Source organism: Vigna radiata, unplaced genomic scaffold, assembly GCF_000741045.1.
Source record: "Vigna radiata var. radiata cultivar VC1973A unplaced genomic scaffold, Vradiata_ver6 scaffold_223, whole genome shotgun sequence".
In the NCBI taxonomy this organism is placed as follows: domain Eukaryota; kingdom Viridiplantae; phylum Streptophyta; class Magnoliopsida; order Fabales; family Fabaceae; genus Vigna; species Vigna radiata.
In genome coordinates, this window is record NW_014543246.1 from 62169 (window position 1) to 88430 (window position 26262).

The 26262-nt window shown below is 32.3% G+C and overlaps 3 protein-coding genes across 4 annotated transcripts; 1 reads left to right on the forward strand and 2 right to left on the reverse strand.

The window, feature by feature from the left end:
• Positions 1 to 534: 534 nt before the first annotated feature.
• On the reverse strand, positions 535 to 2172 carry LOC106753280 (transcription factor MYB98-like). Its single transcript, XM_014635074.1, has 3 exons — positions 1589 to 2172; positions 1334 to 1460; positions 535 to 1167 (listed from the first exon to the last, which is right to left on the reverse strand). The coding sequence occupies exons 1-3, from the start codon at positions 2170 to 2172 to the stop codon at positions 535 to 537; spliced, it is 1344 nt and encodes a 447-aa protein (XP_014490560.1).
• A 3395-nt stretch (positions 2173 to 5567) lies between these two features.
• On the reverse strand, positions 5568 to 8415 carry LOC106753311 (triose phosphate/phosphate translocator, non-green plastid, chloroplastic). The gene is made up of 8 exons (XM_014635107.2): positions 7864 to 8415; positions 7628 to 7780; positions 7404 to 7489; positions 6889 to 6973; positions 6687 to 6806; positions 6499 to 6567; positions 6149 to 6278; positions 5568 to 5906 (listed from the first exon to the last, which is right to left on the reverse strand). The coding sequence occupies exons 1-8, from the start codon at positions 8305 to 8307 to the stop codon at positions 5836 to 5838; spliced, it is 1158 nt and encodes a 385-aa protein (XP_014490593.1). The 5' UTR covers positions 8308 to 8415; the 3' UTR covers positions 5568 to 5835.
• A 2645-nt stretch (positions 8416 to 11060) lies between these two features.
• On the forward strand, positions 11061 to 21895 carry LOC106753315 (polymerase delta-interacting protein 2). Of its 2 annotated transcripts, none has more exons than XM_014635112.2 (6): positions 11061 to 11476; positions 11548 to 11661; positions 19362 to 19478; positions 20081 to 20253; positions 20451 to 20547; positions 21603 to 21895. In XM_014635112.2, the coding sequence occupies exons 1-6, from the start codon at positions 11258 to 11260 to the stop codon at positions 21714 to 21716; spliced, it is 834 nt and encodes a 277-aa protein (XP_014490598.1). In that variant the 5' UTR covers positions 11061 to 11257; the 3' UTR covers positions 21717 to 21895. The 2 variants fall into 2 exon arrangements, with proteins under 2 accessions (XP_014490598.1, XP_014490599.1); XM_014635113.2 differs by having other exon boundaries at positions 11065 to 11476; positions 19398 to 19478.
• Positions 21896 to 26262: the final 4367 nt, after the last annotated feature.

Here is a 26262-nt window from a genome sequence, read left to right on the forward strand (position 1 = left end):
TTTCCTTGATTTGATAAATGTATATAATATATAATTTTTGTAGTATAATTCATGATTGCTTCTTTAAAAATGAAGATTTTTTATATAAGGTTTATTGAGAATTTAATTGTGAAATTAATACTATAACTTTGTATTTGTGTATATCCGAATTTCATCTTTATATTGGTCGGTTCCATATTCAATTATGTAATAACGTGAACTGTTATTTTCTCAGTTTAAATGAATGAAAAAATAAATTTGTTTGAAATATTATTACTCTTAACTTTAATATCAAAAACAGCCCTTGGCATGTTCCCTTCTGCACATGACATTTACTCCACATATCATAATCTATGTTACTGAAAAAGATGACAGGAAAATTCATCTTTATATTATCCTTTTATTACTACCTTTATTGTTTCTTTTGTCTGGAAATGAGCAAATCCTTCCAGTATGAGAGCTGAGTCCAAGCTCTCTTATATAATAAAAACTCCAAAACATGAAAAAATGAAATTATTCTACATGGAGATTGTATACTATAATGCAAGCAATAGCTTATATATTACTACTTTCATTAACGTGATGTGACATCATCTCCACCAAATCCAGTTCCTTCTTAACTTCAATCGCCATAGTTGGTGCCATCATCTCAGTGTGATGATGATGAGATTTTTTTCCCTCCACAGTAGGAGCACATTCTACTTTTCCATCAAAATCTTTGTCATCCATAGTAGAACCACTTTGTATATCATCTAGCAGAGAATCAATGCTACACCCCTCTTCAAACAAGTTATCATCCAAACAAAATTCTGGAACCTCGTTAAAATCATACTTTGTCACCAACTGCCCATTGGAACAGAATTGATCACCACACAGGAGCTCAGCTGCTGCTTTGCCGTTATTGTTTGTCTTTGCATTTGCATTTTTAACAGATTTTTTACGATAGTCCATTGGTGGATTTTGGTCTAGGTTCAAACTCTTGATATATTCCTGAAGAAGAGAGCCTCTAGGGTACTTTGAACGACATTTTCTCTTGGAATATTGTCTTCTCTTTGTTGCGTTCCAATGGTTTTTGATGGAGTTCTCAGTTCTTCCAGGCAACTTTTTTGCAATCTCTGCCCACTTATTTCCTATCTCTGCGTGAGCTTGGATCAGTATTTTATCCTCTTCTTCAGTCCATATGTCCTTCTGCAAAATGTCACAAAAACTAGTGTCTTTCTTTTATACAATTAATTTCAAGAGTATAATATATTTAAAAGTATATCAAGTTCTTATGTCGGTTAAGAGGAATAAACATCAACAATTCGTAGTGAGAAGTGTGTCATTATTATTTTTATGACAAATAAATGGAAACCTTAATGTCTGGCCTTAAATGGTTATGCCATCGTTCTCTGCATTGTTTCCCTATTCTCCCAGGCAACGCCTGAGCTATGTGTGACCACTTCCTCACTCCATATTGGTCGACCAGTTGAATCAACAATCTGTTTATGGAAAGCAGTATGTGGTTTTTCCAACAGAAACTGGTCAAATCCATTGTGTGGGGAAAAAAAATATGTAACGAGATTATATAAATAGCCATTAAAAGCAAAGGTTTAAATCCATTATGCACCTGTCTTCATCTGATGTCCATTGCCCCTTCACTATGTTGGATTTCTTCCGAGCTTTGAATGTTCTCCTAGTGCTAGGGGATTCCCTAAGGTTTTTATTCAAACCAACTTTCTTATAAAAATTAGGTGGGGTTATGCATGAGATTTCATCTGGTGCAACAAAATTCAAAGGTTTCGTTTCTAGAGCACTGAAGGGCAGGAATCTCTGGTTTGCCACCACCATATCCAGTTGATTCGTCCGAGGGAGGTTCAAACTATAACCTACATATTGGAAATTGTGCATCAGATGAGCATGTGCACTACCATTGCTCTCAGCAAAAGGCTTGCACTCAAAAACTTCAAAATCAGGAGGTGCAGACTCACAGTTTACATTGTGATCAAAGGGAGTATGTACCCCGAAAATGGGATTGGATGAGGAACCATCATTCACAGGAAAGTGATGAATATGATGAAAATCTTGCAAGAAACCCTGTGAGGAAGGAACTCCAAAAGGAAGCTGATCCCCCATGCTGGGTTTGAGGCAGTTTTCTTGCACATGCATTGGCTGCGAGGCATAGTTTTCTGTGAGGTTACCTTGAATGTCCATGAGCGGAGTAACAGAAACTGCGTTTCAAGCCATCTCCGTTTGTGTTCCTTAATAGGAGAGAGAGATTGAGAATGCATTAATTGCATGGCAATTGATACGAAGCATCAAATGGCCAAGATTGTTTCACACATCTAGATACTTGACCATATGTTACAGTTCAAGTATAATAATATTCTTGCGGTTACTTCATTGCCATGGTTATGGTCAAACCTTCTGTGACTAGATATTATGCAGTTGTATGCAATTAATCCATGAATTCTACAAAGCCCACATTACCATTCGTAATTTGACTCCATTTAGATTATTATTATTATTTTTCATTGTTAATTTCTCTTGTAGGGATAATGTCCAAAAACATTTCAAGCTGTTCTTTTTTCAGGCTTGAAGAGGGACAAGTCCTAAAAAACACAGTTACACTATACAACTATGATCAAGATCTCCTACCAGAAAAGTCCTAGATTGAGAATGTTCTGAAGCATGAATAACAAAGTTATCATGTTCCTAATAACCCTAAACCTTGTTGAATGGCTTGTAAATAAGGGAGCACTTTCACTCCACTGATATTCTGAATTTCCACTCATTTATTAGTTTGATGTTGAAGAATAGGTACATGCTCATTTATTCTGAATTTCCACTCGTTTTTATAAAGAAGAACACTCTACAAAGTTTTAATCGAAACTTATTTTGATGCAAAATAAATTAATTCAAATATAGAATGAACATTTTCTTAGTGAATCTTTTTGGAGAAATAAATCTAGTTAACTTGAAATGTAGTTAATTATAATGATATTTTTTGTGCATAAAATTTACTGCACCTAAATATCGTTAATTTTGAGTTAACACTCCTAACAGTTTTTACCCACCCAATACATAATAGTCGCTTACCTGAAAAAATTCTTGTGAAGTAACTGACCATAGTTAACAACTTCTATTTAATTTAAGGTTTAAACGTTGCAAAACAAGACAGTTAATGGCGAAGGATCTTTCTCATAATAATCAGCTTTAAATAGAAATAAAATCACCAAAGAAAGATCCAGTTTCCCCCAAAAAAAAGTCAAAGTAATTTTTTATTATTAAACATGTGATTTATTGATTTAAGATTATTTCAGCTACATCTTTAGTCCACACTATAAAAAAGTACTTACTTTACATATATTATTTAGTTTGTACTATGTTAATTAGTCCATTCAGTTTTAATTATAAAAAAACGTACTTTTGCAAGAGTAAAATATTTAAATAGAAAGACTGGTACAAATTTGTGAGCTATGGAACCTCAATAAATAAAGATTCTACGCCTAGGGTGTATACACATATATTATTCTAAGGGTTTGAAGGGAATTAAAGACAACATAAAAATGAAGAATATTTTTTTTTCCTAATCTCTAGGAAGTACATTTTCATATTATAGCTTTTTTCCATATTTCATATACCAGAAAACAATGTTAGCAAGTTTTTCATTATTTTACTTGAGAAATAAAGAACATTATTTGCGAATTTTGAACAAGAATAACACTTAGTCCATTATTATTTTCCTATTGGTAAAAATCCATAAGCTACAAATGTTTGTTCAAACTTAAGCTAAATTATGATGGCACTATAGTTAAACATAAAGCTAGGTTAGTTGCTTGTGGCTTTATTCAAAATTTCCAACTTTTTCTCCTGTCAGCCAAAATTTTCACTTTGTGCCTTCTTTTATCTCTTATTGCTTCTCATAATTGGAATTTACCTCAACATGACATTAACAATGCTTTTATAACTGACATCATAGGACATTGTTATATTTGACTTTCTCATGATATGTTACATTGTCGTAAAATTAAGTCAATATGTCTCTGATCCTCACTATGAACATATGGATGATGCCATGTTCTGCTAAGATACCTCAAACACATTAAAGCTACATCTAACAGTAATCTCCATGCATATGTTGATATTGATTTGGGATCGTGTCTTGATAGTAGACGTTCAACTACTGACTTCTGTATTTTCTTAGGAAATTCTTTAATCTCTCGAAAAGTTAAAAGACAAAAGACTGTCAGAAATTTCTCTGCAAGAAGCTAAGTATAGAGCTTTAGCTTCTCATTCTACTAAAATTGTTTGGTTAAGAAATTTATTAACTAATTTTTATATTTCTACATCTTATGCAGTAGTTTATTGTGATAACAAAACTACCATTTACATTGCCACTAATCCTTGGTATCATGAAAGAACAAACGAAAAAGGAGTCTCTCAAACTCATTCATGTTAGCAAGCATCATAACTTATTGATATATTTACAAAAGCTTTAAATAAAATCATCTTCAAGATGTACATTGACAACATTTTGCTTTCATCTTTAGGATCATTTATTAGTTTTAGTTAGGATCAATTAGGTTTTTTCTTATTTTTGCTTTTATATTCAACGAAAGACAATTATCTTTTTCTATCAGATTTGTTTTCCTCTTTCACTTGATTTTTTTTCTCTTGTGATAAGGTTGTATTGGAGTAGTAAAATTAATACTAATAAAGAGGCTTCAAATATTTTAATTTTATGCTTATATATATATATATATATATATATATATATATATATATATATTGAAAAAATAAGTTTTCATCATTTGTTTTTAATTGAATAATTTAATTTATAAAAATAATTCTTGTTTTATTTATCTATTTAATGTATTAATTAACCAATTAGGATTTTAAAAATGCTTTTATATATATATATATATATATATATATATATATATATATATATATATATATATATATATATATATATATATATATATATATATATATATATAAAAACAAGTCTATCGTAGAAATAGTATATGAAATTTTTGCGTCATTTTTATATTTATTGATTATTTCCGTATTTATTGAGGAATGAATATTCTTGTACCTACATTTGTATATGTCCTTATATTGTTTTAAATATTAATTAAATAATTTTCTTTAAAAAACTAAAATTCAAATAAAGAAAATAGATAAAAGTAAAATAATTATAAAAAAGAGTAAAAAATTATTATATTGGAAACTAAAGATAAAAAGACAAATTAAAATAAGTAATGTTTTAGTAGTTTAAAATGTAATCAAATGCGTAGATATCAAGACGGATATAGAATGAATAATTTTCTTACTTAATTTTAAAAAATATTCAATTAATAAAATAACCATTTATTAAAATGGAGATAAATTCAACAATTTTCAACTACTATATCCTAATACGTATTATTTTATACTAAAAACTTAGTACTCGTGTATTGTTCACTTCAGTCTGATACAGAGTAAATTTATAAAACAAAAACTGAATAAACTGAATTCCAGCTAAAGGGTTACAAATCAACTTAGCAATCATTGATAAAAATATACTATCTTTTGTATAACAGTCATATTAATCAGTAGGCCAATCATATCTCAGATATAGAATTCTATTTCAGATTCAAATGAAGTTTCTACATTTTACATTTTTGGAATTCAGTATCAAAAGTATACAATTACTTAAGAGGATGTGATAAAAGTTGAAGCGTTGATAAAATCATCTCACTCAGACATGTACAATAAAATCGGGGACCTAACTAGCAAAAAAACGTGAGGGATCAAGAACCCTCAATTCCTATCTAACCTACTAAGAAATTTTCAGAAATCTAATTACCAGATTTCTCTTGCAACTGATAACTAGATCGTCTTTGACTTGAGTCGCTTCACCCTGGAATACAGGAAAACACCAGCAAGAGCTATAGCAGTGCCTGCAGAGGAAGAGCACGTAAGATATGCAGGGCCATTCTTTTTTAGAACAATAATCTTTTTAGAATGTTGAATAGGTTTCACACTATAAATCATCTTTCCGTGTAGACGGCCTATATAATAACAAATTCTGAATGTTTCTTCTTTATACAGATAGCTTTTTCCTTTTCTTGTTTACAGGTTCAAAAAGTATACAACACTTGTTCAAACTTTTCTAGTTGGAACCACAAAATAGCAATTTTACCAAGTGCGTTAATTGGTGATACTGGAGTTCGGAAGAAGATGACCGAGCTCACGATCACCACAACCCTTTTCACACAATTTCCTACAGAGTGGGTAACAGGTGACACCTTCTGCAGTATCATATACGCAACCTGCATTCAATTCAAAGAAAATTATCCCTACATTATAATACAAGAAAACTATCATAATTTAAAATAATTATTTCATATCAAAATTTCCTTTTCAATATGTAACATTTACTGATGTTTCCATTTAATGGTAAGGAGATGAAATGTTGAAGAAGAAATACAAGTAGCAACAGTTTTGAATAAAAGGTGGACGATTGTGCACAGAAGAGAGGAAAAAACTTACTTGCTGATAGGCATGGTAACATAGCGCAGCTAGAAGAGATCTGATGCACAATTCGTTAACATTTAATCCCTGTCAAGAAAAAATGACACGATGATCAGGTAGCCTCAACACCAAATATATGTAGATTGTGAGAATGTTAAAAGAAATCTTATTTAATTTCAACCATGAAGAATTCAAAATATACTCACAGAAGTTTGCAGGTAAGTAGGGGTAAATTTAACACCCTCTATTAACAAAGTTAGAGGTGCTGATATCAAGAAGGACATAACTGTTATTATTGAGAAGAGAGTTATGTTGTCCATAGATTCCTGACAAGAAAAAAAGAGTACGTTATTTTCTACTACTCATTATCTGCAAAAAAGAGTACGTTGTTTTCGCACAACATATTACCTCCATGTTAACCATAAGCTTTTTGCTAAGAACATTACGAGATTGATTTGTCAAATTGGAAGCCATTGCACTCCAAAATCCAGCCCTGTTAAAAATTCCAATAAAGAAAATTCCACTCAGTGGAACACAATTACATTTTCCTATCACATGGCTGCATTTCTTCCCTTTTGTTGCCCTTTGATGGAATCATAGTTATGAGGTATGCATTACGTGTACTTGAATGCAATTTGCTAATTTTCCAATTATTATTAAAAGACATCCCTTACAAATAATCGGTCACATAAAGCACAGTATGGTTAATAAGAAAATTCAGTGAGAGTACTGATATGTCAACTCTTTCACGTATCATACACTCTATTAACATTGCCTTCTTTCTATCAGGTGTATCACCACTTATTCCGATGTTTCTCTTTATTTTCCACTTTGGGTGTTAACTAGAGATTGGTTTGCACCAATTTTATTTTTGCATTTTGTAACTACGGATGGAATAAAACATGCATGGTAGGAGAGGTTACCAATTGAAAGAGGCCTCGGTAGCAGATGCTAGCGCTACCCCACCAACAACAGGCACAAGGGAACCAACCACCCATGCAGTAGGATTCTGTTGGAAAACAAATGTTAACAAACCAATCAAGATCACCAAAACCAATTCACAATTTTTCAAGAACCAAAAAGATCATAAGTCTTGTTTAAAAGAACCAAATATATGAAACAAAATTATTCAGTTCTAAGTTCTAACCTCTCCAAGAAACATGGCAGAAAGGAGCACTGAAAAAAAAGGCTCCATAGCTTTTATTGTGTGAGTAAAAGACACAGCAACCATCCCAAGACTCATGTTAGTAAAAAGATTCCCTAAAGTGTGAACCACAGCCAGTGGCCATATGGCTGCAAGCTGCAACCAAGAAATCAATCGCAGATAAAGCACAACAATACAGAACATAAACAGAGCAAATAGTAACACAAACATTAACAAACCTGCGCGCCACAGAGTCTTGGCCTCTTGTAGAGATTAAAACCCCACATGAACGCTACGAGGAGAGTCCCAATGGCAAACTGAATCGTGCTAACGGTTAAAGGGAAATGGTAAACTTTCAAGACCTGTTTGTTATAGATGTTGAAGTAGATGTTGAAGAGGATCCAGAACGCAAACAGGGAACCCATTTCCAGAATGTTGAGCAGCCTGTTGCCCCCAGAGAACTCGGCGGCACTGCCCTCCGGGACGGAGGTTGGTCCGGCATGGAGCAAGCGAGGAGAGCGAGCAAGTTTGAAAAAAGAAGGAGAAGAGCGTTGACATGGGAATGAAGAGAAAGAGGAAGAGAAAGTGAGAATGCGGTTGGGTTTGGCAGTGGAAGGAGAGAGAGTGGTGTGAAGTTTGCGGAGAGAAAGCAAAGGGGAGAAAGAAAGAACTATGCTCTGCATTTCGTAGATCGCAAGAACGCAACTCAGGAAACAGAGTCTCACTGGATTCTTTTGGTTCTTTGCTGCTTGAACGCAATGGTTGACCGCGACGTGATGGACCACGTTATAAAGAATGCATTGGGAGTCCGAAAATTAATGCTAATAAATAATTAAATAAATAATAGATGAATAATGAAATAATAGTATTTAAGAAAAATAATTAAAAGTTTTGCATGAATCTGGATTCAAATGTGGGATATTCCATTCTGATATATGTATGGACCATTATCTTATGGTAGCACCCCATTTTTATGATATTATTATTGGCTTTCTCTTTCTGTCTTTGTTAAGAGAAACGTTTCAAATTTGGTCCTCAACATATTCATATTAAATTCTTTGAAAGTGCACACTGACTCACAATACAAAAAGCTGCATACCAATCAAAGAGAAAATAAAATATGCTTTGTTGTTCGTGTATTTTTCCACCAATACCTAGTCGCCTGCTTTAACTGAAAATAAATAAAGACAAAATGAGAGTATCCAACAGGAAAAAGTTATTATAATAAATTAAAAATTACAACTATATTTTCCAAATAAATAAATAAACTTTTATTTCTGTAATTTTCACGGTTTTAAAACTGTAATTTCCATCATTTTAAGTATAAAAATGGATGAAAACTTTTGAAATGAAATAATCCATTAATTTTCAATTGCTGTAATCCTTAAGCTTTGTTATTGGATGCTTATTTCTATCTAATATTATTCATTCTAAAGTGATATAGACTTTTTTTATCAAAAAAGACGTCATAATCCACGTCCTAATGCATAAATTGAAGTTTGATTTTTAATCTCTTGAAAATTCACACCCAAAATATAATTTTTTTTTTCTGATTGTTTAAAAAATTAAAAATTATAATGTATTAGAGTAATTGATTTGAAAAATTTCCTTTAAAAAATGAATTTTAGTTCATGTGAGTGTGTGGGGTATTATATATAACGTAATAGGCTTTATATTTTTTATTTAATATTTAATTATGCGCAAGATGATAAAATTATTATAACTTATTTTAATTCTCAATAGGTGCAACGTCCTCGTGATATCAAAATAGAATTAATATATATATGATGTGATAATAAAAAATTATGAAATTATTATTATTATTATTGATTTTGTTATAATTATTAAATTAAATATAAATAATTTTTACACTTTATTGTAAATGTTTTTTATTTATTTATAGGTATTTTTATAATTAAAAAGTTATTAAATTTAAAATTAGTATAATTAAAAATTATTAAATCATAAAAAAGATTAATTTGAGAAAATAGCTCTTTTAATTAATTTATATATATATATATATATATATATATATATATATATATATATATATATATATATATATATTTGAGATAAATTTGAAAAACATGTATGAAAAAAAAAATATTTTTCTGTAGTATGAATAATATAAACACATCCTTAAAATCATATTATTTATTTTTAATCACTTATTTTGTATGTCTTGTCACTTCTCTTAACATATATTAATTATATAATATATAACTTGTAATGATAAATATTATCAATTACATTTTTCACCTGTACTCAAGATCTTAAAAGTTTATTACAAGAAATCATGATAACTTCGCGCACTTGTTAATAAGAATAATTTCAATTAACTTCTCATCTATGAAGTCCTTAGCATGTGTAATTTGGAAATTAATGGAGTTTTTATACTTCCTTTTGGTTTCATTTTTAATACGTAGTAAATATATCACACAATATATTATTAGGTAATTACAATTTCATTGATACAGTCTTTATTATACACAAAAATATATCTAAACATTTATGTTTATCTAATCATAAAAAATATTTGAAATACCTTAAATCATGCATCAAACTATTAGGAAATATCTTTAGTGTCATTTAAGTGGGTTTTTTAGGATGAGAGATAATTTATTTGGTTTTTTTCTCACTCAAACATTGGATTAGGCCTTTGAGATATTACTCATGGCTAAGAATAACCAAACTCATTTAAATTGTCATTTCACTATACATATGAAGTGCAGAAGAAAATACGAAGGTACAGGAAGAAGCAGCCAATCTTTATTTTGTACTAAATGGCCGAAAGCCCAAAATCAAATTGTTATATAGTCTCTCTACTTATAATTTTAGCTACACCAATAACAATTTTTGAATTTTTCTTTCTGCAGCGTCTGTCTGTCTCTCTTTGCTTTTTATTTATTTAACTTTGTTCATTAATATTAATCTTCTTCCATTCCTTTTATCGCAACAGACTTCTACTTTGTTATCCATAAGGATTTAAAAAATAATATAGTTTTTATTTATTAAATTCAAACGGGTTAACTCAATAATTGTACTCAATTCCAAAGATGGTTGATAACACGTGTCCACTTGCAATGTGAAATTACAATAGTTTGAAAATCGAGAATAAGAAACATGAATATTTTTTATTCCATTTCCTCAAAAGCCCACCACAGAATATCTCGTGATACATATATGCGACACATGTGTTTTTGTTGTCCATTCATAGGAAAATTAGATAGGGGTTCAGATTCTTCAGATTTCAGAATATCCAATAAATCAATAATAACTAGCAAGCAAGTAATATTTACAACATAACGCTTTTTTCATCAATATTAGGTATTTACTAAAGAAATTATAAAGATAATTTCTGACAAGTCCAAAAATACATATCTATTTTTACCAAATAAACAAAAATATAAATTTTGCTTATAATAATAAATATAAATAGAATGGCTAATTCGGAAAGTTACGTTCTAATTTAACTTTTGCCGCGGAAGAGGGTGCTTGCGTTGCAGTAGATACTAGGGAGACGTAGTGTGGTACGATGATTGGAGTGTGATTTTGGGTGGTAGAGGAGTAATAATAATTGGAATATTAGGATTGGTTTGGGTGAGAATTGGAAGCAATAGCATCGATCGAAAAATGCAATCGTTATCGTTAAGTATGAGTCTGAGGAGTGGTAGTGCAGCGAATTTACTGTTGCTGGGTTCGGAGGCGAGAGTGAGAAGAAGAAGCAGAAGTGTGATCGTAGCGTGTGCTTCGGAGGGAGACAGTGGTAGCAGTAGCACCAGCTCCTTTCTTTCTCGGACCCAAACCTACGCTCTTCTTAAGCAACAGTTGCAAGTAGCTGCTAAATCTGAGGTTAGTTCAGTTTAGTTGGTGTATTGTTTTCTAAATCGGAGATGAACATCGTTTTTGCTTCTTTTCTTCAGGACTACAAGGAAGCTGCTAGAATTCGAGATTCGTTGAAGTTGTTTGAGGAAGAGGAGCCTGTGTTGCGTCTGAGGAGACTGTTGAAGGAAGCAATTGCGGAAGAGAGATTCCAGGTGGCTAATCTATTATTTGAATTTTGTTCGGGATCCATCTTGACTTTTTCTAATACACTCTCTACTATTATTAGGTAAATTTCATGCCAGTCTCACCAAATAATTTGGACACACTCTCACGTCAAGTTATTAGAGCATTTCGAGTGTAAGAATTCAAAAGTTAGGCTAATTCAACAGTTAGATTAATTCAAAAGTTAGTCTAATTCAAAAGTTAGGTTAGTTCTCCTCTCACACAAGAACTCCCTTAAATCCCTTATCTTAAGTGTGAAAACTCCTTAATTCCGAGCCTCTTCCCTATTAGTAGGCTAACATAGGATCATCGCCCACTCCATCCCCTTATGGTGTTTGGGAGAGAAACATCAGGGTGATTTTCATTAATGGACCATGAGCAACAATATAATATGCTTGACACCACCTTTAATCTAAAATCTTAAGATAATGTGTGTGAATCTTTTTCGCTTACAGGTAACTTAACTACAAAATACGAGTCTCCAACTTAGACACACTGCCTTTATCCTTACCAGGAATATTTTCAATAAAGGGATCTACAAATCTACAACCCACAAACCGATCAATAGGATTAGCCATCGACTCTTATACAATTTATTGCGTAGTCCAACGGAGAGAAACACTTGGGAAATCATACAACACGGAATGGAGTATTGTTTTGGTGAGGCAGGATGGTGCTTATGTGCAATGAAGAGTTGAATAAGCAAATGATTCATTTCCCTAAAGTGGGACATCTCGCTGGTGTTACCAAAACTCCTGCATTTGTTCTCAATTTTATTGGCCAAAAATACAAGCTGACATAAGACAATGTGTGCGTGGATGCTCCATTTGTCTACAAGCTAAGGTAGATCATGCTTTACCTTTGGGGTTATTAGAACTTTGCCCATTCCACTACATGTGTGGGAAGACATTGTTGTGGACACATTTGCCTCATTCTCATGGGTATTCTACCATCATGGTGGCAGTTGATAGGCTGTCTACATCTGGGCGCTTCATCCCTTTAAAGGTGGACTTTACTAGAAAAATAGTGATTGAATCTTTTGTTACTAGCATAGTTGGACTCTATGGTATTCCTAAATCCGTGGTTTCGGAATGTGATAAAAGTGTTTTTTATTATTTCTTTTTAGTAGAACCTCTTTAAAGCACAAAGTACCACTCCAGCTATGGGTTCTTATAATCCACAAACGGATGGATAATCAGAAGCTTTGAGTAAAACGTCAGAAATGTATGTATGATGTTTTGTCTATTATAATCTAAAGGCTTGGCATTCAATGTTACCTTGGACTCAATTTTGGTATAATTCTTCTATGCATCATAGGCTTGGTTTGTTTCCTTTTAAATCTTTATTTGGCAGAGATCCACCCTCTGTGTGCGCTATGAAGTTCATTCCTATTGGAACCAACGAAACAAATGCAGAGAAGACTAATATCACAGAAGTATATCAGAAAATAAACTTTCTCATTGAAAAAACAAATGAATGGGGTACAATGTTTATATATACCAGAAGGGTATCTACTAACAGACATAACAGAAAAGAAACAGAAAACTGAATTTGAATTACATAATGAATGGGGTACAATGTTTATATATACCAGAAGGGTATATACTAACAGACATAACAGAAAAGAAACAGAAAACTGAATTTGAATTACATGGCAGCCATTACTCTCCCTTAATTCAAATCCTTGAGTGACACAATTCCAATCTTTTCCCGCATGACTTCAAATTTGTCAGCAGCTAGAGGTTTTGTAAACAAGTCTGCAAGTTGTTCTGTAGCTTTGCAGTAACANAGTTCAATCCTTTCTTTATTCACAATGTCTCTCAAAAAATGAAACCTCACCTCTATATGTTTGCTTCTTCCATGACTTACTGGGTTTCGTGCAAGGTTGATGGCTGAGGTGTTGTCCATCTTCAACTTCACTGGTTTTTCCAATATCATCTGCAACTCTCTCAACAGCTCTTCAAGCCAAACTCTTTGACAGGCAGCGTAACACCCTGAGACATATTCTGCTTCACAGCTAGATAGAGCCACAACAGATTGCTTCTTAGATGACCATGAGACTGGTGCACCATCCATGAAGTAGATGAACCCTGATGTACTCTTTCTCTCAACTGTATCACCTCCATAATCAGAATCGCAGTACCCTGTGAGCTCTAAGCAATTTTCCTGACTTCCATATGGGAACAAAATTCCATAATTTGAGGTGCCCCGTATGTATCTTAAGATGCGTTTCACAGATTCCATATGACTCTTCCTCGGCTGACTCATAAATCTGCTAACTAAGCCCACTCCAAACATTAAATCAGGTCTGCTGTTGCATAAGAACCTAAGGGATCCAATAATCTGTTTGAATCTTGTTTCATCCACCTCTTCTTCAGCTTCATCTTTTCCAAGTTTTACATTTGCTTCCAACGGGGTTCGTGCAGCGTTACACTCATGCATCTTGAAACGTTCGAGCAACTCCTTTGCATACTTCTGTTGATGCATAACGAGTCCTCTGCTTGAGCGTGTGAACTCCATTCCAAGAAAGTAGCTGAGTTCTCCTAAGTCAGTCATTTCGAAGTCCGACTTCATCAATTCTTTAAATCTGTCTATGTCCTTCAGCTGCGATCCTGTTACAAGTAAATCATCTACATACAAACAAACAATAAGCAAATTACCTCCTGTAGTCTGCTTCACATAGACCCCATGTTCGACTTTGCATTTCTCGAATCCATGATGAATAAGCGATGCGTTGATCCTTCTGTTCCAGGCTCTTGGTGCCTGACGCAGGCCATACAATGCCTTATGCAATCTGTATACTTTTCCTTCTCTGTTCTTTTCTTCGAAACCTGGGGGTTGCTGCACATAGACTTCTTCTTCTAGTGTGCCATGGAGAAAAGCAGATTTCACGTCCATCTGAAAAATTTGCCATCTTCGTGCACATGCAACTGCTATAACAAGTCGGATGGTTTCCAACCTTGCAACCGGTGCAAACACCTCGTCAAAGTCGATACCTTTTCTCTGCAAAAAACCCCTTGCCACAAGTCGCGCTTTGTATTTTGATACGCTTCCGTCAGGATTCAACTTCCTTTTGAATACCCATTTGACACTTATACTTCGTTTGCCACGTGGAAGATCCACCAACTTCCATGTGTTGTTCCTCTCAATCGACTGAAGCTCCTCTATCATAGCATTTCTCCATTCAGATTGCTTTAAGGCAGCGTTTACATCTACTGGTTCTGCTCCTGCCATTAAAGCGATGTGAATTACTCTTCCTTCTTCATCAAACGCAGCATCTGAGTACACTTCATAATCCTCAAGTCTGGATGATCTCACAATTTTCCTCTTTGGTCGTGGATTTCCATTACTATGGTCAACAGAGACACCCTCTGTCCTTGGAACAACTTCAGTTTCTTCATGTTCGAGATCATCAGTGGGCTCACGAACCAAAAACTTCTTTGAATCTGTATGCATGTGATTCCAATCCCAAGATTCTTTCTCTAGCACGATCACATCTCTGCTGATGATCATCTTCTGCCTCATTGGATCGTAGAGCTTGTAAGCACCAGTTGGATGGTAGCCAACAAACACCATTGGCTCACTTTTGCTTTCAAGTTTGGTTCTCTTCTGATCTGCAACATGAACAAATGCTAATGAACCAAAAACTTTTAAATGTTTTACCGAAGGTGTCGATCCTGTCCAAACTGCCAGAGGAACTTTTCCTTCTATCCGTTTGGTTGGACACCTGTTGAGGAGATAGACAGCTGTCGTCACAGCTTCAGCCCACAGGTTTTGTGGCAAGTTCTTCTCCTTAAGAAGACATCTGGCCATGTTCATTATAGTTCGGTTTCTCCTTTCTACAAGTGCGTTATGTTGAGGCGTGTATGGTGCTGTTACTTCGTGTGTAATGCCTTTCTCTTGACAGAATGCTTCAAACGCATGTGAGGTGAATTCTCCTCCACCATCAGTTCGTAAAATCTTCAAGACCTTGCCACTTTCTCTTTCAACATTAGCCACATATTTCTTGAAGACGTCAAGTGCCTCACCTTTTGTTTTAATCACAAGCAGCCAGCACATCCTGCTAAATTCATCTACAAAGACGATGAAATATCTATTTCCAGCCAACGACAATGTTTCCAGTGGTCCACAAATATCAGCATGTACCACGTTCAAGCATTCCTTCGATCTTGTCTCAACTTGTGTTTGGAACGTTTTCCTTGATTGTTTGCCTGTCAAACAAGTTTTACAAGCATCAATAGGCAAAGAAATATGTGACATACCTGACACCATGGACTTTTCTCTAAGTTTCTGCAAATTTCTGAAGTTTAAATGACCAAAGCGCAAGTGCCATGTCCAACTCTCGTCATTCTTCAGAACTGATAGGCATTGTGTATTTTCTGCTGCATCAAAACGCACTTGAAACGTTCTATTCTTTGAAAGATTACTGGTTAAGACTAATCTTCCCTTTCTATCATATAGTTTCACCTGATTCTGATTACCCATGACCACTGTGAATCCTTTTTCAATTAATTGTCCTACACTAAGAAGATTACATTTCATTTCAGGTACGTACAACACGCTGGAAATCACTGCTTGTGAGCCACTTCTTTTATTGATAACCACATCTCCCGTGCCTTCAACCCTCAAAGTGCTGTCATCAGCAAATTTTACTTTGCTTTTCTTTGTGTCATCGAAGTTTACAAGCCACCCTTTATTGCATGTCATGTGATTCGAGCAACCTGAATCAAGATACCATGTGTTATTCACCGGTTTCTCACATTCCATGGTTGTCATCACCATCAGCGTTAGTGTCTCTTCATCCGATTCTTCCTGTACAATAAGAGCTTCTTTCTCTTTGCTTTGAGTTTTCTTTTGACTAGCCTTTTCTGGGAAGCATTCAGAGGCAAAATGTCCATATCTATGACAGTTGAAGCACTCGATATTTCTTTTGTCTTTCTTCTTTGACCCTTTCTTGAAACTTTTCTTTCCTGTTGAGCTAGTTTTATCATCTGGTCCCTCTGTATCTACACCACTGCCATCTTCTGTATCAGCATCACTGCCATCTTTCTTCCACTTTCCTTTTCTCAGTTTTCCTTCTCGCTTCTTAGGCTTCTTTTTCTCCTCGCTTTTAATATGCTTGACCTTGAGTGCATGATCGTCGCGTCTTACGGAATTCCTGTCTCGTATCTTCATCTCGCGTGCCTCCAATGAGCTTTGAAGCTCTTCTATCTTGAGTTTTCCAACATCTTTAGACTCTTCGATGGCCACAACAACGTAATCAAACGACGACGGTAACGATCTCATTATCTTTTCATTGATCGCAGCATCTGAGACAACTTCACCACATGCTTTCATCTGATTTGCAATCGTTAATACCTGGCTGAAGAAGTCACTCACCCTTTCACCTTCTTCCATAACCAAATGCTCATACTGCCTCTTCAAGGCTTGAAGTCTTACCTTATTGACTTTTTCACCTCCAGCGTAACATCGTACCAGAATGCTCCATGCTTCTTTAGCTGTGGTTGCATTTTGGATTTTTTCAAAATGAGCATCATCCACGCAATGATGAATGAGCAATAATGCCTTGTCATCTTTCATCTTTGACTCTTTGCCAGAGATATCTGCTTCTGATCCTTCAACAACATCGCTGACCCCTTGTACTCGAAACACCACCCTCATCTGGGTGCTCCAGCGATTCCAATTCTTATCTGAAAGAATCGGAAATTGTACCGAAGATACATCAGTCATTTCTGCCAACTTCTTGATCAAAGAACAGTCTTCTTGCCTTTTGTTAAGTTGCTACGACCACCCTTCTCAACCACAGCAGGTTCTCTTGTGAAGAGCAAACACACACGCCCCAGGTTCTATAACCTTGGCTCTGGATACCACTATTGGAACCAACGAAACAAATGCAGAGAAGACTAATATCACAGAAGTATATCAGAAAATAAACTTTCTCATTGAAAAAACAAATGAATGGGGTACAATGTTTATATATACCAGAAGGGTATNTACTAACAGACATAACAGAAAAGAAACAGAAAACTGAATTTGAATTACATGGCAGCCATTAATTCCAAGGATCTTATTGTTGTCTAGGAGATTCTGCATGCCAGAGATAAGCTGTTACAACAAATGAAAGATAATTTAATAAAGGCTCAGAATTATATGAGACAGCAGGCAGATAAAAGGGGAGAAATGCAATTAGAGATGGGTTATTTAGCATTGGTAAAGCTTTAACCATATACATAGCATTCAGTGGTGTTATGCCGCATGTGGGCTACTTCGATCCATTCCCAATTTCGGCACACATAGCATCTGTAGCTTATAATCTCCATCTACCTAATACTGCCAGGATTAATCCTGGTTTTCACATTTCCTTATTGAAGTTTCTACAAACATCCTCTCAACCATATGTTATTTTACCTCTTACCACAAATGAGTTGGGGCCTCCAGTTAAGGTTTTAAATTTGTCATACTATAATTCGTAATTTGCAACAAATGCACTAGGTTCTCATTCAATGAGAGCAAACTGATAAAGATTACAAAGGTCTTTGAGTTTCTTATGGTTGGAAATCCAAGTATACATCTAAGTCTCACATTGGATAAATATTATAAAATTGAGCATCATATAAGGTAGAAGACCCATAAACTCACTACCTTGAAGTCAGGTTAATGTTAGTAAAAAGTGGGTACTCATGGTTGGAAATGTTTTTGTTTGAGGAGGGTGTACCAATGTGGAAGGAATTCACCTTTGAGGAAGAGATTATTAGGAATCCAAATATGAGTCTAAGTCTTACATTTAGTATATATGAGAAGGTTGAGCACCATATAAAATAGAAGACCCATAAATTCATTGTCTTAAGATTTTGAGTTGGAAGTGATATCAATCCCTTATATGGGTTGAGTTCAGGTTTCATTGGTATTGTATCTCTCCGGTGAATTCTTTCCTTGGTAGACTCATTACTTACAAGGTCGATTTTAATAGAAGGGGTATTACAACATGCAACCAAAAAGGAACTGTGGAAGGCCATAAATTAAAATAAATAACACTTGGCAAACAATGTCGAGAATGTGGTAAGCGAAGAAGCAAGAGAGCTCGGGAGAGGAATGCATTTTTGATATATTTGTGGTTTATATTTCATATAAACAAAACTATTGTTTCACAATAAGTCACATAAGAGAACATGACATCATACGACAATCCAAAAATTTAAAGACAAATAAGTGTGTTTTTCTCACTTTATATGTAATTAAGTTTGTCTCTTTTAACATAATGTGGAACTCTAACGTTTGTGTTTTCTTTTGGTTCGATTATAATTTTGGAACATAATTTTAAACTATTTTTTGATGATTTTAAGATGTAAGCATAATTTCATTAGATGTACATAAATGGATATCGTAATGTTCAACTAATGTTGAAAGAGAAAATCGTAATCATTGTAAAAATAACGTGAAAGTGTACATTCTTTTCCAATTGGTTTCAAATTGTTATATTGTTAGGTCTGTAACCCAGTTTTCCAAAATTCAATAAACACGGTTTCTTTCAATATTCAGTTCCACCATTAAATGGCGTAATATGTACATATCTTAACTTTCATATCCCTACATTCATTGTTCTTTCTAATCCTCTATCAGATCAGTTCTTCTCACATCTTTCACCTTGAATTTACAAAACGTGACTTATACTTTTATGTGTATTTGTTAGTTTTATACTTGGGCACCTTTTCCTCTGTCTTTCCAGGATGCTGCTAGTTATCGTGATGAGCTAAAAAAAATTGCCCCACACTCTCTTTTAAAATGCTGCAGTGATGCTACAACATTGGTATGATCCCTATTTCGGTTACATACTTTTGTCTCCTAAACAGTTCTTTATTCTTTAGCTAAATTCGAAATACGTTTAAAAAGCTACTTCCCTTTTTTAATCAGGTTTTTTAAGTTGATTGTATTGGTAGAATAATTAGTTAGATACCATGTGTTCAGAAATGGAAATGTTGAGTATCTCTGTTGGAATAATTTGTATTTGATGATTTCTCCATAAGTTTCACAATACCAGTTAGGTGTCTGTTAATGAGAAAGTTAGTCAGTAAGGTTAGTGGGCTGAGATAGTTTGAATAAATTAGGCAAGTTTCCTATAAATAAATATAAAAAAAGCAGACTTTGAGAGAGAGACTAATCTTATCATTTGAAAGGAAATTAGGGCGTGTGAACACAAGAAGGTGCACACCGGGGAAGATCTGCAGTGCTGTAAATGGAGAAGATTCTGTGTTCTTTGTAGTAAAATAAAACACTAGGTTTCTATCAGACCTTTTACTATTCCTGTTGTCGTGGCTTTTGTAATATGCAATGAATTCATGAGAAACAGGGTACTTTACGCACACACCAAAACTAATTGAAATTATTAACATTTAATTGTGATTTATTCAGGGAATCAGGGTGCAAGTTAGGAGTGTATATATAGAGGGCAGAAGTCAGCCTTCGAAGGGGTTATACTTCTTCGCATATAGAATAAGAATTACCAATAACTCAGACCACCCTGTTCAACTTCTTAGAAGGCATTGGATTATAACTGATGCTAACGGGAAGACGGAAAATGTCTGGTGAGTTAATCATTCTTCTCTTTTCGCATGTTATTCTTCCATAGTTGTTTTTTACTTTAAACTCATGAGGCACATAGTTCATGGCAAAACAGAGTTACTTTGATACCGGTAACCCACTTAATAAAAAAGAACGTTGTTGTTGAAACTCAAGGGGATTTAAATCCAAAATAACTTCTGTACTTTCTTTTCCACGACAGGGGAATTGGAGTTGTTGGTGAACAGCCGTTAATACTTCCTGGAAATAGTTTTGAATACTCTTCAGCCTGCCCACTGAGCACACCAAATGGAAGAATGGTAAGATTTACTTTTGTTGCAATTTCCTGGGATAATCAGAAGCCTAAGATATTTGAATACTTTAGGTATTATGCAATCAAATATAGTACAATAGTTTTGATCCACACGTATTACAATTGTGCAATTTTTGTCGTCCGTTTCCCGTGGCCTAAATTGGATTTTCTTGATAGTGCATTCCTACAATCTTGGTCTTTCCGTCAATCTTTTATTAAATATTGAACAGATATTTTAGATGTTACACTAAATGTAAACGTGTTAATTGGTGTGTTATCTAACACATGGTGATGTGAGTATTTATACTTTTGGTTTCTCTGTGATCATTCATGATTGCAATTTCAGAAAGATCAAGAGTATAATCATGATACATAAAATGTGTCAAGGGTTGACAACAAGCCAATTGAGTGTTGTCACGTTGTGTAGCTACACTTATTAAATATTTAACAAAAAAGGACAGAAAATCCAAAATTATAATTTCTAGGGACAAAAAGTGTAAATAAATTTAAATAAGGAGAAAAGCACCTGATTTCCTCATTCCTTTTATTTACGTATTCTCTCAAGAGTGATTTGGTTCAATCAAATATATATATTGCGCTAAATTGTCAACAGCCTAGAACTGGGTTTCAATACACATACATGGCATTAAGTTTGAATGGATGCAACGTTGCCATGTTTTCAAACCGAGCAACTTCATTAGTTGCATAATCAACGAGCTTTCCGTGGAAAAAAAAAAAAAAAAGAAGCAAAATTAGAAGCCTTATTTTGACATTGCTTCAGTCAGGGAGATTGGTTCATGGATGCATCCTATTTTTCAATGTTTCAAAGAATACTTTTAATATTACTACAGATTGAGTTGGTATCATGATTTTAGCATGCAACACTTTTAGTTTCTTCATCAGAATGGAAATCAGTGGAAAAATGTAACTTAAGCCCTAAATGATTTAGATTTGTTGTTTGCATTTGCTTGTTTTATTCAAGATGCATTTCCACTTTCAAGGATTTCCAGATGCTTCATCATCACATCGCAAATAAAACCAGGGTTTTGTATCATAATGCAGGAAGGTGACTATGAAATGATCCATGTTGAAAGAGTAGGCTCACGATCATTCAATGTGACCATAGCCCCGTTTTCTCTCTCTCTTCTTGGAGATGATGAAGGTTGTAATATTTGAAACTGAACTACAGCATCACCTTCTGCAACATGTAAATATTTGTCATTCTCATCGCCAGTCCAAAGTATTCAAGCAGTCTATTTGCTTTACTAAATGCAAAATATTTTATGGTTACGAATAAAATTATCAGCACACATTTGTATTTAATTGAATCGATGTGCAAAAAACTCAAGAAATCATTGTCATATAAACTAATTACAGACTTTCTAAATATATTTTCATTAGTTTAATGTCAGAATAAACTAATATGCTCTTGAAAATTTAATTCCGAAAACTAAATTTCAATCGACAATGGGAATTTATATTTTGAAAATAAAAATTATGAGAAATTCGATTGAAGATAATTTTTAAACTTGATAAATGGTAGATTTAGATAAAGTAGATGATAAAAGAAAAAAAAAATCCCGCAACTTAGAAGCTGACCCAACGAGACCCAATTATTCAAGGGATTCTTTTTACTGAATTATTCATTGTATTAGTTAATTGAATTAGGTTTCTGTTTTTTCCAAAGTCAAACAAACAATTTTTTATGAAGACAATTGTATGAACATTCAAAACAAAAACACTACTCTATCTAAAAGACGGAAAATGTCTGGTGAGTTAAAGCAACAGTGAAAAACAAAAAGAATAGATTAATGAAAGGAGAAATTAGGAGATGAGTTTTTACCTTAACTTTATCTTTAAACCTTTCCCTTTTCCTTTTCCTTTAACTATGATAAGAGAGTTTTGCTGTCATATGAGCTTATTAGGTAAGTTTATAGCGAGCTTGTCTTAGAAACGTCAAAACACTACTCAATTTATGTAGTTCAGAATTTGATTTCATTTTTTAACTTGGTTAAACTCGCTATTAATGTTGATCATATTTGCATTTTGGGAATTAAGTTGGGTGGGAAGATCAATTCTCAGATCAATCAAACTAAACCAATGTAACACTTTGACTAATAAATAAGTTTATGGAGAAAGGTAAAAGAACTACTTAAATTATTTGTGTTATTCACAATCAAGTTTGTGTGCTCACAAGTGTCATTGGAGTGTGGATCAGCTACTTTGGAATAAATCTTGACTTTGATAGATGATTTTAATTTCTTTTCTTTTCTTTAATTTTTTAAATATTAGATTCTGCATGGAGAATTAAATTTATTTGTTAGTATTAAAAGTAATAAACTTATTTTTTTTATGTATTTTTGCGAGGTTAATAGATATTTTTTCATGTTAATATTTTATTTCTATATTTAATGTTTATTGTGACTTAAATAGCCATAGTTTGATTGTGGGAATTGAAATATTCAAAAATGTCTTTTCAACCTATAAGATAAAATTAGAATTAAAAAAATTGTAAAATGCATAAGAATAAAATATAGTCTTAAGAATTATAAATATTCCATGTTAAATTTTTATTACACATTAATAAAATATAAAAAATCATTTATAAATTTTATTGTCTAATTAAATTATAAATTATTTGATGAATATTATACAAATCTTTAAAAAAACAATATCCAAACTTTCATCCAAAAACCAAAAAAAAAAAAAAAACTTGACGTCAAACCAGCCAAAAAAAAAAATACTTGACCGAAGGTCACAATTAGCGTAATGCATATTCCAATAAATATAATATTGTATATAAGTAATAAAATATTTTTGCATAATAGACTATAAATCTAAATTTAACTCAAATATTAGAAAAACCTATATTTATCACTAATTTTAATCATAAAAAGCTACATTAAAAAAATATTTTTTTGTTATCTATTTTAGTTATTTAAAATAAATATTAATAGTTAATCAAACATACAAAGACCTAGGTTCATCAACAATCATCAAGTCAAACTCTAATATAAATATAATTTAGTAACAATAATGTTATAAGAAATAAAATAATTTTGCATAAAATTATAAACTATAAATCGAAATTTTACTCGTATATTCAAAAAACCTATATTTATCACAACTTTAATCATAAAAAGCTACATTAAAAATATTTTTTATTAACTATTTTTTTTATTTGAAATAAATATTAATAGTTAATCAAACATACAAAGATTAAGAATTAAAAAAAAAAATAGTAAACGATGACCTAGGTTCATCAACAATTAAGTCGGATTCCAAGATAAATATAATTTAATAACTATTATGTTATAAGTAATAAAATAATTTTACATAATATTATAAACTATAAATCTAAATTTACCTCATATATTCAAAAAAGACTATATTTTTCACTAATTTTAATCATAAAAAAGTACATTAAAAATAATTTTTTATTATGTATTTAATTATTTAAAATAGATATTAATAGTTAATTAAACATACAAAGACCAAGGATAAAAAAACCATGATTTAAGTTCGACAATCACCAAGTCGAATCCAAGATAGATATATCTCAATAATTATGTTCTCGTTAAAAGTAAATTTACATCGATATAAATTATTAAATCCAAAATATATCTATATATTTAATTTAATAATATTTACTTATCATACATTTCAATTATAATTTAACTTATATATTAGTTTTTATTATAATTTTTCATTATAAAATAGTAGTATTTATAAACTATGCATAGACTGAATCATCATTAATTAATTAAACACAAAATAAAGACTTGACGTGAATCCGAGGACAACCAACACCACATAGAATACGAGATAGACAAATCTCAATCATTAATGTTACAATCTATGTATACAATATAGTAATATTATAGATTGTGGAATTACTAATTTTTTTTTCATTCTTCATTTTTCGTACATCTCCCTTCTGGATAACTTAACCTGGAAAATTACTAACATAATTTTTAATCAATTTTCTATATCTCTCCAACAATCGTATCTTTTTTTCATATTATATATAACATAATAAAATATATGTATTTTTATATATACTAATTTAAATAAGGGTGTATAAATAATTTAACCCTATTATTTCATATTAAAACTATTTTAAGTATACTGTGTTTATTCTTGACATAAATGAAAATAGCTGATATAAACATAATCCAATATAGTCAATTTCACCAATGTAATCCTTACTCGTGTATCTTATAGAGAAAGAAAACAGAGAAAAGTGGTTAAGAAAAAAATGAGATAAACAAGTGTAAAAGAGAGAGAGAATAAAAATAAGATTGTAACTGCAAGGTTGTCTGATTTTAAAACAATTGATTCATTCTTAAAAAAAAAAAAAAAAAGTAGTCTTTTGTCCTTTCAACAATCTCACATTTTTTTTTCTTGATTACACAAAAAATCTGAACGTGAAACAAAGCACAAAATCTAATATGCATTGCTTATCTTATGATAACATATTGATTGTAAGCATCATCATATTTTTTTTCCAACTTTTTTTAAAAATAGAAAATGTATCATCATTTTATTAATATGTTTAAATTTATATTTACAAAAATATTTAAAACAAACCAATAATAAATTATCAAATATCTTGTCAAAAAATAATTATTAAAAAAAAATTTTCCTACTTTTAATAACACGCATATTTTGGTGGCTAGAGAAGAAGTCCACATGCATATTCAAAACTTGAACCAAACTTATAACAAAAAAGAAAAAAAACTTCAAAACCAAACCTTTACCAGAACTCTATCTGCCAGTTGTCAAGCTTTTGAACCATACATTACTTATAAAACATTTTTTCATTATATTATTTATTTTAGTTTATATTTTTCTTTTTCTTATTGTATTATAGAAAAAGAACTATAGAGATTTATTGTTCAAATAGAAGTTGTATGATTGGAAACACACGTCAAAACAGAGTGGCTGCTTTTAAATTCTTCTTGCATCATTCGGAGTCAACCACCTTATTCGTTTCAAACCGGTCTTTGATTACCAATATGTTCCTAACAATGTGGACCTAATAAAACATTCTCCATTTCAATCATACCAATCACTTTTAGTATCATTACCACCAAACCATGTTCCAACCTATTTTCATGTATGACAAATTATTACATACCTGTAGTTGTACGTTATTTTTCAACTTTTCATTTTAGAATTCAACTCACACTATTCGTAAGATGATAGAGTATTTTTCACTTTCCTTCGGGTCTCATTCTCCTCAACATTTATCCTCTTTTTATCTCTTCACTTTAACAAATGTTTTTCATCCTTGTAAATAACTAAAACTACTTTAATAAATATAGAGATCAGAAACATATTAATTTCTGAAAAATGAAAAATATATTTTACCTTTTTTAGTCGTGTCATCCCTTTTTCTCGTGGTTTCGCTTTATTTCTTTTTTAGCAAGTCATGACTCATGCGAGGCAAAACCATTCTTGGGATACATGAAGAATCTTGGCTCCAAGCATTTCAATACAAAATCCAAATACAATTATACCCTCTCTCTGGTCCCTTTCCTCTGTCTTTCTCTCTGTCATTAAAAAAAGAAATATTATATGATTATTAACCCAAGAAGGGTTCACAGAAACATGTTTGTCTTTTGGCTCATCAACACTAGTTTAAAATTTGCATGGAATACGGTGGTCAAGGCTGCAACTAGATTCTGGTTAGATAACAACAGTAAAGTTGATAGAACAA

Coding starts and splice junctions, on each gene's coding strand:
- LOC106753280 (XM_014635074.1), bottom strand. CDS start 2,172: ATGGACATTCAAGGTAACCTCACAGAAAACTATGCCTCGCAGCCAATG. Junction 1,461..1,588: donor TGGACATCAGATGAAGACAG/GTGCATAATGGA, acceptor TTCCATAAACAG/ATTGTTGATTCAACTGGTCG. Junction 1,168..1,333: donor ATTTAAGGCCAGACATTAAG/GTTTCCATTTAT, acceptor GACATTTTGCAG/AAGGACATATGGACTGAAGA.
- LOC106753311 (XM_014635107.2), bottom strand. CDS start 8,307: ATGCAGAGCATAGTTCTTTCTTTCTCCCCTTTGCTTTCTCTCCGCAAA. Junction 7,490..7,627: donor CTGCCATGTTTCTTGGAGAG/GTTAGAACTTAG, acceptor GTTTTCCAACAG/AATCCTACTGCATGGGTGGT. Junction 6,568..6,686: donor CTACTTACCTGCAAACTTCT/GTGAGTATATTT, acceptor TTTTCTTGACAG/GGATTAAATGTTAACGAATT.
- LOC106753315 (XM_014635112.2), top strand. CDS start 11,258: ATGCAATCGTTATCGTTAAGTATGAGTCTGAGGAGTGGTAGTGCAGCG. Junction 11,477..11,547: donor AAGTAGCTGCTAAATCTGAG/GTTAGTTCAGTT, acceptor TCTTTTCTTCAG/GACTACAAGGAAGCTGCTAG. Junction 19,479..20,080: donor GCAGTGATGCTACAACATTG/GTATGATCCCTA, acceptor TGATTTATTCAG/GGAATCAGGGTGCAAGTTAG.